Source organism: Callorhinus ursinus, unplaced genomic scaffold (genome assembly GCF_003265705.2).
Source record: "Callorhinus ursinus isolate GAN/ISIS: 27379988/994484 unplaced genomic scaffold, GSC_fseal_2.0 scaffold5, whole genome shotgun sequence".
NCBI lineage: Eukaryota > Metazoa > Chordata > Mammalia > Carnivora > Otariidae > Callorhinus > Callorhinus ursinus.
In genome coordinates this window covers 49,558,380-49,574,137 of record NW_027397067.1, presented here as the reverse complement: position 1 = coordinate 49,574,137, position 15,758 = coordinate 49,558,380, and the positions used below count along the sequence as shown (strand labels likewise).

The 15,758-nt window shown below is 32.7% G+C and overlaps 1 protein-coding gene across 36 annotated transcripts in view; it reads right to left on the bottom strand.

Annotated features, from left to right (window-relative positions):
• Positions 1-15,758, bottom strand: part of RIMS2 (regulating synaptic membrane exocytosis 2) — a 587,791-nt gene that overhangs the window by 221,590 nt on the left and 350,443 nt on the right. For all 36 annotated transcript variants that reach the window (XM_073893075.1, XM_073893081.1, XM_073893077.1 and 33 more), the window contains 2 exons: positions 7,805-7,873; positions 1,703-1,859 (listed from right to left, as the gene is read on the bottom strand). In XM_073893075.1, the coding sequence (XP_073749176.1) occupies positions 1,703-1,859; positions 7,805-7,873 (226 nt within the window). The remainder of the gene's footprint in view (positions 1-1,702; positions 1,860-7,804; positions 7,874-15,758) is intronic.

The following is a 15,758-nucleotide window of genomic DNA, read 5'->3' as shown; positions in this document are numbered from 1 at the left end:
TATTTTAATAAACCATAATCATGCACTACACCAAAAAGGACGTTTATTAATAAAGAATGTAGAAAAAGACAAAAATCAGTGTAATGTCAAGTCCCAAGTTTTTTTAACTAACTGCATCTCGGGCTAATGGGATACATTTCAACTGGAGGCTGACGGTGAAGTTGGGAGATCCCTGCTATAACAGAGATAAACATAAACATGGTGTCAATGGGGATAGAGATAAGGATTATCAAAATTATTAATGGATGACACCTAGGCTTCCAAAAGTGATTTTTATATGCAATACAGGAGGAGGAATAAATTTGTGTGGAGAAAATGAGTTCAGCATGTTGCTTATAGATAATATTGGTGTATCTTGTTTTAGGAAAATGATTATGATCTGTTTTTTAAAATCAAAATTGAAGTCTTTATAATTGATCAATGATGATTTATTTTAAGCTACCATTCTTGGCCTGGACTGTCAACTTACACAATTCTTTTTCATGATAGAATAAGCCTCTCACATAGCTTTTGCTATTGCTTTCTGTTAGGTACAGCTGAATCTATTCCAAAACTTTGCCTATTTTTTTTAGGTGTGTTCAAATATTCTTTCCCTGGTAAAAGTCAAGCATCCTTTTTTAAAAAATTTTTTTATTTAAATTCAATTAGCCAAGCTATAGTACATCATTGGTTTTTGATATAATGTTCAATGTCCTTTTTTTAAAAATAAGAAATGGCTTAATTTATTAAAGTTAAAATCCAAAATCTAGTTCTTTCTTAAACTTTAAATTTCAGATTAAAAATATTATTCTATTGATAGGTCTACCATATTTGAACAATTACTTTTCAGAAGACTTTTAATAATTTTAGTCCCATTTACAAACTTAGTTAATCATTTTTAAATTTTTATAAACTTAACATATTTTTAATTACTTCAATTGTCTAAATTAAGTAAACACTTTCTAGTACTTACATCCTTATACACTAAATAAATTAAATTCATAAATATAACAAATCTTAAGTTCCCTTAGAAAGCCCAATACCATGGATAAAATTAAAATAATAAGGAAAAAGTCTAAATCTAAAAATAAATCAATTATTCATTCAAAACAGGCATTATAAAACTATCATTCTAAGAGTTCAAATTTTCTTAAACTTTGCAAGTATATAAAATGTGAATTCTATAAATATTTCTTGTTAGTAAATATATTATTTCCATGGCTCTTACTCCTCTAAGCTTTCTGTACTTAACTGGATTGATTAGAGTTTTCTACGAGGCATAAGACTTAGAGCTGTAGATTTTCTGAGTCACTCTTCCCTCTGCCTGTGCTTTTTTTTTTATTCTTTGCATGATTGCTCCTAACTTTAAAACCCCATCAGATGTTTATTTCCTCCTATTTCTTAAATTATCAATACCTATATCATTCAAGAGTGTAGTTAGTTGGCTCTAACTAGATATGCTCAGTAGTGATAAGCAACTGAAAGCTGGGTCTTCTTTATGATTTTGAACTCTCACATAAAAGAATACATACATCAGCCAAAGTTACAAAGTAGCCCATGTTTCATATTACTCTCAATATTTAGGCTGTCAAAGAACATATTTGTTTTTTCTTAAGTAACTTTCTCCCACAAGAATTTATTACCTTTAGAAATTATTGACGATTCCTTGTGATAAATAGGCTTTTAACAGAATCCTACAAATAAAATGTGTATGGCATCCTACCTTTGTGGAGGAGGGACACTGGGTGACCATGATCTAGTCCTTCCTATAACATCTACTCGGTGAGGAGATCCTGACGGTGAACAATGGTTTGATGACATTACTTGTTCTGGCACCGATAATGTTGAGCTTTGAAGATCTCGACCATTGTGTCGATAATCTAAAGAGGAAAGATTGAGAGTACAGTTATCTACCCGCTAGGTCCTTTGCCATTTTGCACTTCAGTGAAAAAACTAACGTTAGTGAAACTGAAGGCCTCTGAATATATTAAATGTAAAGCATAATGAATAAAACACAATACCATAATAAAATAATATTTTGTGAACACTTAAATTAAAAATGAATGACAAATATTTAGATAGCTACTATGTCCAAGGTGCTGTGCTAGTTAGGCTAAAACTTTTATAGACAGTTAGTTATCTTTACTAAAAGAGGCAAGTTTATTCTAAAAACATTTTCATCTCTTCAATAAACTAGAAGAGCTTTAATTACTTCGCAACAATTATAAATATTCAAAATTATGAACTTCACAAAAATTCCTAAAAGTCTACGGTTATTTCTTTTTTTTTTAAAGATTTTATTTATTTATTTGACAGAGAGAGAGAGAGCACAAGCAGGGGGAGCAGCAGGAAGAGGGAGAAGCGGACTCCCCGCTGAGCAGGGAGCTCCATGTGGGACTCGATCCCAGGACCCTGAGATCATGACCTGAGCCGAAGGCAGACGCTTAACCAACTGAGCCACCCAGGCGCCCCTATGGTTATTTCTTTAAGAGACAAACAATATTAGAAAGTATTTGGAATACCGTCTGAAGTACCTATGTAAACTGTTTTTCTTACAGTGATTGACAGGCCTGAGATACAATAGATGGCTGAGAATAAAAACCCGACAGTTTGCAGGAAGGAAACAGCTCAATGATTTGACATACTTAGAAAAAGTGTATTAGAAATGATAGAACTCAAATGAATCTTAGAAAGCAATAGATATTTGACCAATGGAGAGAAAAGTAGAAGGAATTCGAAGTTGCTAGAAAAACAGCAGTTCAATGTGGGGCAGCAGTAGGGAAATAAACAGTAAGTTTGACGCAAGTTGTGTATATCTAAAACATCATGAGGCTTGTAATGGAAAAAACCTTAACATTTCTGGGCAGGAATTGATATTTGCCCCACCACCATTATCTTCATCACATTCATCACGGCTGCTATTGACTTTTACTATGTGCCAGGAACTCTGCTAGGTACTGTACAAAGTGTTCTGCTACATTTGTCTCAGAAATAACTCAGGAGAAGTATTGGTTCATATGTGATTTTTCCCAACATGTTCACATTTTGCAGTATTATCTGAAGTTAGTTCCCAAGGAATGCACTTGAGTGCACACAAACGATTGAAGGAGTGGTCTCAAGAGAAAGGAATTAGAACAGGGCACGAGAAGAAACTAAGTAAGAATGTGATGTCAGCTTGATTCCACTGGACTGTGAATTGTACCAGAGCTGCTCTGACTTTGAAGCAAGGGTCCAATGTTAGCCAGTCATGACTGAAGACTGCCAGTGGGAAGGGGGTGAGATTGTTTTCTGTTTGTCTAAGAACAGTTCTCTGGAACATGGGGCAGCTTGAGTTGTTAGCAGCCAACATTCACTGGGATGGGTAAACTAGCTGAACTAAAGAGGCTACGGGAGCACCAGTGTCCACTATATCTACTAATAACAGCAGCTGAAAGCAAAGAACATTAGCACAGCTGGATGCAGAAAGCTAGCAAAATACAGAACTAAATATGACGCTCATTCATCCCATGTTCTTCCTTTTGGCTCACTTTGGCCAAAACAAAACTCCACCTTAGAAGTATTTCTTGCATGGGTTCTTCCTGGTTTTGTGAATATTTCCCTTGACACCATAACTGTGCAGACTTATCCTCCTTTCCATCTAGACATACTCCTTCCATCTGGATACCCTCATTTTATTTTTAAATCCCACATTTAATATTTTTTATTGCTTAAAAGTTAACATGACTTTTAAAAACTGTGCTTATACTTTTATTTTTAGTGTTTTGATTACAAAGCTACATGAGTTTTGAATGGTCTGATCCAACTGGTTTTCCCAGATGCCCTATTGTTTTTAGTCCATGATTTTGCAGAGCACAAGGTTTTTTCAGGATCCTATAAATGATGTGAAAGAACCAACTCTGCAAAGAAGATAATATTATCCCCATTTTGGAGCACCTGGGTAGCTCAGTCAGTTAAGCATCTGCCTTCAGCTCAGATCATGACCCCAGGGTCCTGGGATAGAGTCCTGCATCAGACTCCCTGCTCAGCGGGGAGGCTGCTTCTCCCTCTGCCTGCTGTTTCCCCAGCTTGTGCCCTCTCTCTCTTTCTGACAAATAAATAACTAAAATCTTTAAAAAATATATTATCCCTATTTTATATTTAAAGAAACTGAAATTTCCATTAAGAAATTTACTAAGAAATTTAAATTAAGTGTCAAATACAAGATCCGGGATTTAAAGCAAATTCTATCTCACTCCCAATGCTCTCACTGTGCTCTAAGACTACATTCATCTTTCATGATCACAGTAATAATTTAGGAAGATGAAGCTGACAGCAGTATACAATTCAATCTAAAGGTTAGAGAGATTGCAGCAAGATTAATTGCTCTTATAAAACAGAACAGACTGTCCAACAGAACTCTCTAAAATGATAAACATGTTCTCTATCATCACTGTCCAATATGGTCGCCACTAGACACACATGACTACTGAGCACTTGAAATCTTGCTAGTGTTAATGAGAAACTGAATTTTTAATGTATTTATTTTAAATCAATTTAAATAGAAATAGCCATATATACCTAGTGGTACAACTTTGGAGTATGACAACTGGTAGTAGCAACAGACTACACAGAAAAAAATCAATACAATCTTTCATTCAACAAGTATTTATGACTGTATGAGCATGTTATTCTATGAGCTACAGTGAGCGAAACAAACAAAAAGCTTTGCCCTTATGGAGTTATCTTCTTTAAATAGGATCACTTCAGTTGCCATGCTGAGAACAGACTGAAAGGAGAAAGTCAGGCAAGAGATGAACCAGGACGACAGCAGTGGAGACATGGAAAATAATCAGATTCTGGACATATTTTGAAGGTAGAGGAACTGGGACGATTTTGTCTAAGATTTGATGTTGGACATAGGAGGAAGAGTAGGAGAAGAACAAATGTAAAATTTTAATTCAAGTAAAAGAATGGAGTTACCACCAATAACTTGGTTTGGTGGGAAAGATCAGGAGTTGAGTTTTAGACATGTTAAGCTGAAGATAACTGCTACATTTCCAAGCACCAGATGTCAAGTGGGCAGTAGAAAATAAAAATTTAGAATACAAATAAGTGGTTTGGACTGGACATGTGGGAAGTGTAGCATACAGATGCTATATGAAGGCATGGGACTTTAAAGAGATGCAATCACTAGAGTAGTGAATGTAGACAGCAAAAAAGTCCAACAATGGAGTCTGGGGACATTCTAGTATGAACCAACAACAATTTGTGATCAGATACAAAAGCAAAAAAAGGGAAGAAATAAATGACTCAACATTTGATTAGCCCACCAGGAAGTTAAAAGTACACTACAAAGGGGTGCCTGGGTGGCTCAGTTGGTTAAGCATCTCCCTTCAGCTCAGGTCATGATCCCAGGGTCCTGGGATGGAGCCCCACATCGGGCTCCCTGCTGAGTGGGAAGCCTGCTTCTCCCTCTCCTTCTGCCCCTCCCCCTGCTTGTGCTCTCTCTCTCTCTCTCTCTCTCTTTATCTGCGCGCGCGCGCGCGCGCGCGCGCGCGCGTGTGTGTGTGTGTGTGTGTGTGTCAAGTGTCAAATGTCAAATCTTTGGGAAAAAAAAAAGTATACTACAAAGAGAGAAGTTTAGAAGGTTTACCAGTTTGGAGAGGAGGAGGTAACAGTATTTTCAGCCTCAGAGGAAAACAGTTATACATGTGGAAAAGAATCTTGGGAAAGGCATTAGGACTGTCAATAAAGTTTTGAGAGGCATTTATAAAAGGAGCATCATTGAAATCCAAGGTAAGGGAATATATAGAGAGAAAAGAGCTATGACTGGCGTTCAAAGGAGACTATTGAGAAAAAGAGAAAGAGTTACTACAAGAAGAAAATTCAAATAATGCAGTCTCATGAAAACTAAGAAGAAAGAGTTTTAAGAAAATATTCATTATTAATAATATGAAGAGCTACTCTGAAGTGATAAAAAATGAGTATTGAGGTTAGGTAATTAACTTAGGAAATTAGAATATTATATGTGACATTTAAGAGCTAATTATTAAAATGTCACTCTACCTTCCCAATGGAAAATAAATTATTTACATGTATTTGTATATTGTTTCAGGTCAGAGTAGAAAATAACACTAACATTTTCTAAGTGGCTATAATCTCATATTTTATATATACCATTTATTAGCATTGTGGGGTGAGTCAACTAGTTCAAAGAATAGTTGGTCTAGAGGGGAGGAGGGGAATGGGTTAGCCAGGTGTGGGTATTAAAGAGGGCACGTACTGAATGGAGCACTGGGTGTTATATGCAAACAATGAATCATGGAACACTACATCAAAAACTAATGATGCAATGTATGGTGATTAATATAATAAAAAAAATTTTTAAAAAAAGAATAGTTGGTGTACAACCATTCTTTCCCTACTCAGTATACCCCTGGGGCACAAAATCCATGCCAGCAGTAGCTTCCCTGAGAACCCTAAATTTCAATATCAATCAAAGTTTCTATTTCCTTTGAAGAATAACATTAGCAATGCAAATATAAAAAATTACCTCTGACTTGAATTAGTCAGAATAAATGAAGTAAGTAATCACATGGGAAATATTCCCTCTGGCATAGTTAATTTTCAAGACATCTGCCTTGTAAACTTGGAAAAATTAAATAAAGCAGCTGAAACTGCTCATTATTGAGAAAAGGCTGATAGTTCAGGTTAAAAGGGTTTTGAACGGTTGTAACAGATACTTTGAATTTGACAGATATGTAATGTGCAGTTGGAAACGAATCTCGGCATATGGGGAAGAAAGTACTAACAGATTTGCTGGTGTCTAGACTTAGGTAAGTTGTTTAAAATGCTAGTTAACAAAAATAAATAAAAAATAAAAAAAAATAAAATGCTAGTTAACATGGTAAGAAGGTACTGTGTATATGAATACATGCAATTCACATTCAAAATGCCTTAGGAACAATTTCACAGAGAATATAGGATTATTTGGTTCAGCTGACAGTCAAATTACTTGATAAACTATTGACTGAAGCATTTAGTCTCTATTGAAACTACTGTTAATGATGCAGCTTAAAACAAAAAGGACATTAAAAAAAAAGAAAACATAGAAAAGTATTTTTTAACAGTATTAACGTTTAAGTCTTAGTTATCATGATACTTATGTAAATGTAATTTATTAAAGATATGAGCCTATGAAAAGATAACATTTCAAAAACCACAATACCATAATCCTGATTTTCAGGTTGATAAAAAGAATACGAAAAAAAATATGGTGATACTTCAGCTTTCTAATAGCAACAGATTTCGAGGATTTGAAATCATCATATTTTTTAAAACATCAATTTCCAATCATAAATCAGGCAAAATTTAAACTACAATACCATAATTTGAAAATAAAGCTGTGCCTGATATATAATCAACATGACAACAATGGAAAAAATTTCAAAAAGTGCAAATATTTGACATACTTGGGTATGTTGGTGACGTCAAAAAGATTTTATTTTTTTCACACTTATGCAGTATAAAGAAGTTTCAATTATACAATAACTTCAAATTTATGGTGAAATCCTTATTATTTAGTAGTTTAAAAATAGAAAACTTAGAAGTATTCACTTATCTGACATATTTCAGTAAGAATATTCAGTTTAATAACTGATACAAGAGTTCCAGCAACTGGAATTATTCAAGAGGTTAAACTGCCGTAAGGTTGTTTTTTTTTAGGGGGGGTGGATAAAGAGGCAAGTTATTTCTTTCTCATTTTATTTATTATTTAATCTGTTTATTGGTAGATAATGATGAATAACCCTTCCTTATTACTATAAAATAATTCTGAAATTCTTACCTGATACTATACCAATACCATCATCACAGTCATAGTCAGAGACTTCACTATCACTTATTCTTTTTGATCCTATGAAGCAAACAATAGCAATAATTAAAATTACTGATTATTAAGGAAAAAGAAAACTCCTCACCAACCTGAAAAACAAATGAAAGAAATTTGAATGAAATACTTGAGAATAAAAAATATAGAGAGAAGGAAAGTCATTATAAGCTCATGGTTATTTTTACACATATTTCATAATGTGAAGATATTATTCTTAAAATAAATTATTCTTAAAATGTATAAAATAAATTTCCTAAATGCCTTAAAGCTTGAAATAATATTAAATAATATATGTATGTGATTTGATGCTGATTGATAAAATCTATTGAACAAAAAGCTAAGTTAAATATAGCTATGTTAAGTCAGTTTCAGATGCTTTTAGACAAAGGTACTTAAGTCTATATAAATTTCAAAGCAAGACAATATGTTATTTCAAGAGCATTCATGTGCCTTTTTCTAATATGCATGACTAATAAATTAAATGTACCCAATTCTTCATTTTTCACACTCATGGAGAAGTATAATTTAAGACATCTTAAACCATCTTCTTTTAGTATTAGTTTAGCTGTTCTTCCATTGCTTTAGAAAAGAAAATGAGAAATCCATCCACAAACTTATTAATACATCTAAATTGTGTATTGATTACACACAATTGTTACATTTTCTAAGAGATAGCCTAAAACAGAGCAGTAATAATTAACATAATTAAAGACCTCTATAACAAAATTTTAAAATGTTAATCATGCTATGGCAAAAATAGCACTGAATTGATTGTTACAGCAGACTTTCTTCACATTTAATTATGAAACACATCACGTATATAAATAAACATGTTATAATTTGTTTTTTAATATATTTTTTCTCCTACATGTGTCTCAAAAATAGGCACATCTTGTACAATAGAATCCCTTATTATAGTATTTTTTCCTTCCTTACAATCAGAAAACGCTTAATGATAAATGAAAACAGTGTTGCTATTTCAAGAAATGACTTCTTTTGTCTGTCTACTTACACCATACATTATTCATTAAATAGACCAAATTCAGTTATCAGAAAATAAATGCTTTCCTGTAACGTATATAAAACACTGAGAGTTCACATTTTATAAGGTGTCTAAAGTAGCAATAATTAAATGTTCTAGAAATGCCCTCCAATATTTCCAACTTCCTCTTAGAAATACTCTATACATTTTTTTTCTTTTTTTTGTTTGTTTTTACCCCTGCCCTCTTGGGAAGGGGAAGAGTCTGTTGCCAGGAACTCTTGTTTTCCTCTTTTTAATGGTTACATAAAAGACATTGATCTGTTTTGATCATGTGGTCCCACTGGAAGGGTTCACTGCTATTTTCCTTCCAAAGCCTTTAAAAAATTTAGACTCAATCAAATCATAGACTCTTACAGCCCCAACTGATATGGAAACTACAATTACCACACAATATCCCAAAAGACTGAGCACAAAATGATTTACAGAATTAGTGTATACATTCTAAATGGATTTGGGGGGAAAAAGGATACCACAGTTGAAGCTATTGAAGAGAGGCATAATAAGAATTGCTACTCATCTTGTAACATGATTTCACTTTGTAAATGTAAATGCTCAAGGACAGGGTAATGATAGTTTAATGTGCCAGATATACTAGGGCCTAAATATTACATGCTTTTGGTATTGGTCAAGAATCAGATCTGCCTCTGGTGTAAAATAAGAATGACACCAGCAAAAAATGAAGTTCATTTTATCGGCCTTTGTGAGTGGTCTTGTGTGGGTTTGTGCATAGAGTTGGGGGTGGATGGGTATATGTGATTTGTAAATGTTGCTTCCTTCCAAAGCTTATTATCTTCCTGATGGAAGTCAATCTATTTTGCTAGTAATTCTACAGAGATTTAATATATTGCAATTATGTTATCTCTACTTGGATCTTGTCATTTAACATTCTGATGAATTCAAGTACTTAATTTAATGTCATTGAATGCATCAATCTTCTCTTTTAAAAGTAGTGTTTTCAGTGTCTTGTTTAAGAAATTGTTCCTAAGCCTATGAATGGACAGATATTCTCATATTTTTTTCTGAAATTTAAAAAAATTTTGTTTTTAGCATTTACATCCTTGTCTATCTTGAAGTGAGTTTATGTATGGTTTGAGATATGGATGCAACTTGGCTTTTTCCATATCTATAACACATATTTTGGCATTATTTAATATTTCCACTTCCCCCAATGATCTGTGATGTCACCTCGGTCATAAATAAATGTATCCTATTTGCTAGGATCTATTTCTTTTTCCTTGTACTGGCCATTTATCCATAAACCAATAACTCACTATCTTTGTTATTATGTTGTTATATATGAAAAAGCAAATTCCCTCATATCTCAAATCTTTCCTCTTTGCTCTTCCTCTAGGTTCAGGTTATTAAATTGCACAAAACATCCTACTGGAATTTTGATATGAACTGTAATGAATCAATACATCAATTTAGGGAGGCTTGGCATGTAGTACAGCATTGTTTTATCAGCCAAGAGCTAGGCATTCTCCATTTAAATTTCTGTGAAATTTTTAACTTCGCTCATTAAAATTTCCCACGTTTGTTGGATTTATCCTTTGCATTTTATCATTTCCACTGCTATAAGAAATACTGTTAAAATTCTGATTAGTAATCTAATTGCTCATATATGGAAATACTTTATTGTAAAATAATGGTAACCAACCACCTTGTTAAAGTCTCTATCTTTTTACTTCTAATAAATTTTATATGGTTCAATTTGGATTTTTCTCCATAGACAATGTTTCTAATCCTAAGGTCTTTCTTCTTTCTTTATCTTGTCTTTCTATGCTGATAATCACAATGCTGGAAAGAAGCAGTTAAATTTTATATTCCTTTTTAAATTCTGATTTTAAATAGAAATTTTCTAGTATTTTACCATTAAAAATGATATCTGCTGATGTTACATTTTATCAGATTGAGGAAGGTCTCTTAAATTCAGTGGTATTTCATTAAGGATTTTTACATTTTTATTTACAAGTGATACTGATGTGTTAAAATTTTCCTTTCTTTCACTAAACTTTTGATTTAGGAAAAAGGCTATAGTGGCACAATAAAAACTTGCGAATTAGTCCATTTTTATTCTCTGGTTAAATCTGTGCAGGATTGTAAAAAAAAATCTGTTGTTTGAAATTTTGATGGAACTCATCTATAAAACTATCACGATCTGGTGTTTCCTTCATGGAAATATTTTAAATTACTAATTTCTATTTTCAGTAGACATTGAATGACCTATTGACTCAAGGTTTAGTAAGTTATATTTTTCACAGGAATTTGTTCACTTTGTTCAAGTTTTCAGTGTTTGCTACAATGTTCATAATTTTATATTATGTATTTATTTTCTGATGTGTCTTTTATGTGTCCATTTGAATCCTGTACTTTCTTTTTATCCTGTCAATAAATTTCACCACAGGTTTATTTTGCCATTCATTTCAAATGATTAACTTTGAGGCTCCATAATCTTATCAACTAGAAATTTATTTCTTACTTTATTAATTTCTACTCTTATAGTTTCTTTCTACTTTAAATTTATTTATTTTTCCTAAACTCTTAAATTAGATGAATATGTCAAAATTTTCAGCCTTCTAATCTTTACTAACATAAGCATTCCCCCTCTGAGTACTTCCCTGCATTACTCAAATATTTATAGGCAGTGTATTATTTAAAGTTCAGGTCTAGGTATCTTCTCCTTGGGTCTATAAGATATTTACTATACATCATTAAATCTAAAACACCATTGTCTGAATAATGCATTATAATTGCAGAGAGAATAAATATTGGAAGGAAATGTTCATTAGAGTAAAAATGTCTATTTTTAAAAATTTTGAAATATATGGGTATGATTTATTAATTTTTATAAAAAATTGACATAGTAACACTGGTGTTGAAGAAAACAACCTATATTTGTCAAGTCTTCAAGTCTTTGAACTTTGTCAAAAAATGAATTATTAAATAATATATTAATAATATTTACAAATGTTTCATGGATGTAACAGGAATATAAATTCATTAACTATTAGATGCAGAGTTCTTTTTTGACCATGAGATTAAACTTGTTAATTGTATGGTTTGATTCTTTTGTATCTTTCCTAAATTTTTGTTTGCTTGATCTATCAATGATTGAGAGAAAATTATAACGGAATTTTCAACAGTGGTTAATTTGTTAATTTTTCTTTCTAGCTTACTTTATGTATATTGGAGTTATTTCATTTATACAAGCAATTTTAAAATTATTTCAATAGATGTAGAAGAATCATTTGAAAATGCTTACCCCATTCATGACAAAATATCTCAGTTAACTAGACTGAAGAAAATTTCCTCAAATCAATAAAGGGCATCTACAAAAAACCTATAGCTCACATCAGACATACTTATGAAATATAGAATGTAGTCCCCCTAAAACAAAGAAAAAGCTAAGGATGCCCACTCCAACCCTTTCTGTTAAACACTGCACTTGCATTACAGTAAAATACAGCAAGGAAAATAAATGAATGGCATACAGATTGGAAAGCAAGTAGTAACATGATCATGTAAATTCAAACTCCTAAGGAAGCTATAAAAAACTTATTAAGACTAATAATTTAGCAAGATTGCAGAATACATACATAGTCAACATACAAAAATGAACTATATTTTTTAAAGAATAGCAATGAACAACTAGAAATAAATTGCAAAGCCTCTATCACTTACAAGAACACATGAAAAATCTACGAAAACATTGTAACAAAAAATGTGCAAAACATGTACACCTCCAAACCACAAAACACTGCTGTATTAGTTTCCTAGGGCTGCTGTAACAAAGGACCAACCACGGGCTGACTTAAAAAAACATAAACTTATTGTCTCACAGTTCTGGAGAGTAGAAGTCCAAAATCAGGGTGTCAGCAGGACCAGGCTCTCTCTGATGGCTCCAGGAAAGAATCCTTCCTTGTCTCTTCTAGCTTCTGGTGTTTGCTAGCAATCCTTAGTGTTCTTTTCACTTGTAGATACAGCCCTCCAGTCACACGGCTATCTTCTCCCTGAAATGTCTTCATATTGTTTTCCCTCTGTTCATGTCTTTCTGTATCCAAATTTCCACTTTATGTAAGGACATCAGTCATATTGGGTTAAGTCTATCTTAGTGACCTCAAAAATGAAAACTTGATTACTTCTGTATTAACTCTATTTACAAATAAGGTCACATCCTTAGGTACTGGGGGTTAGGACATACACTTTTGGTGGGACACAAACTCATAACAACTGCTAACAATTTAAAGAAAATTTAAATAAATGGAGAGACTTTTCTACAAGGATGGAAGCCAGAAGTTATTAAAATAACATTGTCAGGATGCTGAGAGAAAATAAAAGTAATTCTAGAATTGTATATATAGCTAAACTTTTCATCAGGAATAAAGAAATAAAGACATATTCAGAAAAACAGAGTCTGTTTCCAGATCTTCATTGAAAGCACTCCTAAAATATGTGTACTAAAAAAATAGAGAAATTCATCCCAGAAAAAAAAAAGGATAAAATGAAAAGAAAAAGGTTGGAAGCAAAGAAAGTGGTAAAAATTCAGGTAAATCTAAAACTCTGAATGAACAAAATGACATTATAATAAACTACTAATTAGGAGGCAGAGTAAAATTCTGGCAATAATATGTTAAATAGTAGGGGTGATGGTACAAATCAGATTTTACAATATTTATATACATTGGAAAAAAACGTAGAGATGTTAATTAATGTTACTTTGTTAAGCGTGCAAGGTTGTGATTCCAATAGTAATCACTAAAAGAATAGAGATAAAAATTTAAAAATCAGAAGGTACACAATGATACTGTTACTATTTATATTAGAAAAAAAAGAGGAAAAATCCATACATTTTTTTTTTTACATAAACATAGACTATCTGTGCAAACACACAGAAACTGGTAACAGCAGTACATTCAAGTAAGGAGAACTAGATGTTTGAGAAACAGTGGGGGGAGGTTTTTTTTACTTTTAAATTTATACCGTATGAAGGGATTACTTAAAAATTTATAGCAACATTTTACATATGTTTCATTTGTAGATGAAGAGAATGTATATTCTCTATTTGTTGGGAGAATGTTCTATTTATTCAAATTCATCAGTTCTGTAGTTCACATTCATGAGAGACTGTTATGATAATTGTGGTTTTTCAATTTCTCTTTCTAATTCTTTGGGGTTTTTAAAATAGGTATGATAAAACCAAGTCTGGGATTTTAGATGCTCCCCTGGCTTCTGCTAGATCTCTTTCTTCAGATTTCCCTAGTCCTGTGCCAAACACATCTGCAGATCCATGACAAAGGATCTACATACCTTCTTCTGCCCACCACCCACAAAATTACAGTATGAGGGGATGTTTTGCATGCATCTTTCCTTCCCAACCCGTCCTTATGACCTATAGTGACTTCAAGACCCCTAGTGAATGAAGGGGCAAAAGCCCTTCAAATTTTTTAACTAGGTCCTCTCTGTTGCCTCTGGCACATGACTCTTTTCAGATTCTTTGACCATTCTCTTTCTTAGAAACCTTCTTACAAAGAACTCCCAGCTTCTCCTGCAATTTTGTAGTTTAAACTTTATAATAAATATTTTATTTCATATCTCTAATAGTTCTTCAGCTTCCTGACTGACACTTAACTTTATCTGTTCTTAATCCATCTAAAGTTTATGTACATGTTGCTGGATAAGGATCTAATTTCATCTATGTTCTTTTTTTATGGATAGTATTTTTCCAGCTCAATCTATTAAATCACTTACTTTTCCTCTCTGGATCTGACATGTTACCTCAGATCCTTATAAAAGACTGTCTCATTTTAAGAGAGTCTACTTCTGGGCTCTCAATCTTATTCCACCGATAGATTTATTCTCATGCCAGTTGTACACTGTGTCAACTACAGTAAATGTTGATATCTGAGAAAGTTTCTCCTCCCTGCTCTCATAAGACTCCTTCTAGCTATTTCTGGCCCTTTAGTTCTCCATATATTAGAATCTATTCATCAGTTTCCATGAAGACATCTGGATTAGAACTGAATTAAATATATATGTCAATGGTTATGGGAATATATCCATTTACTTAGCTATTCTTTAATGTTTCTTTTTTTTTCTATATGCTCAATTTCACTGTCATGATTACAAAATGAGATACACTTCTCACGCAGCAGGTGGTCAAAACGCCCAAAGGGTTAGACCCCGTTCCTGTGGTTGGCTGTGTGGAAGTGGGTGCTCGCAGCCCCCCGGGGGGAGGGCACCTGAGTGCAGGCGCTCTGGAGGGGCATTTGGCTCCAGAGGATACTTTACGAATGTGCACACTTTTGAGGATCCCCCCCCCAGCTAGGAATTTACCATCTTTAATGTTTCTTAATAAAACTTTAAAATTTTTTCCTGTAGTTCTTTTATATAACTTTTGTTAGGTTTATTCCTAAGTATCTGATATTCTGTTACTATTGTAAAGTATGTCTGTTTGCACTGGTGTATAGAAATACAAATGACCTTTGTATATTATTCTTATATCCAGACATCTTGGTAAACCATAATTTGTCCGTATATTCTTTTCAGAGTTTGAGGAAAACAATTACATCATCTATAAATAATGATAGTTTTATTTCTTCCTTTGAATCCTTTTTATTTCTAAATTCTTCCTTTCTTATTGCACTAGAATCTCCATTACAATCACATTCTTGTTCATATTTTTTATGAATAATTCTATCATTGGCCATTTGAGATTATATTTCCTGTAAGTTTTTAGTAGACATTCTATCAGATTGAAGAAGTTTCTTTCTAATTCATGATTCAAATTTCTTTTGAATTCTATAAAGTTTTTAATTCATTATGAAGAAATGAACATATTTTTTCTCCTTTTATCTGTAAATGTCTAAG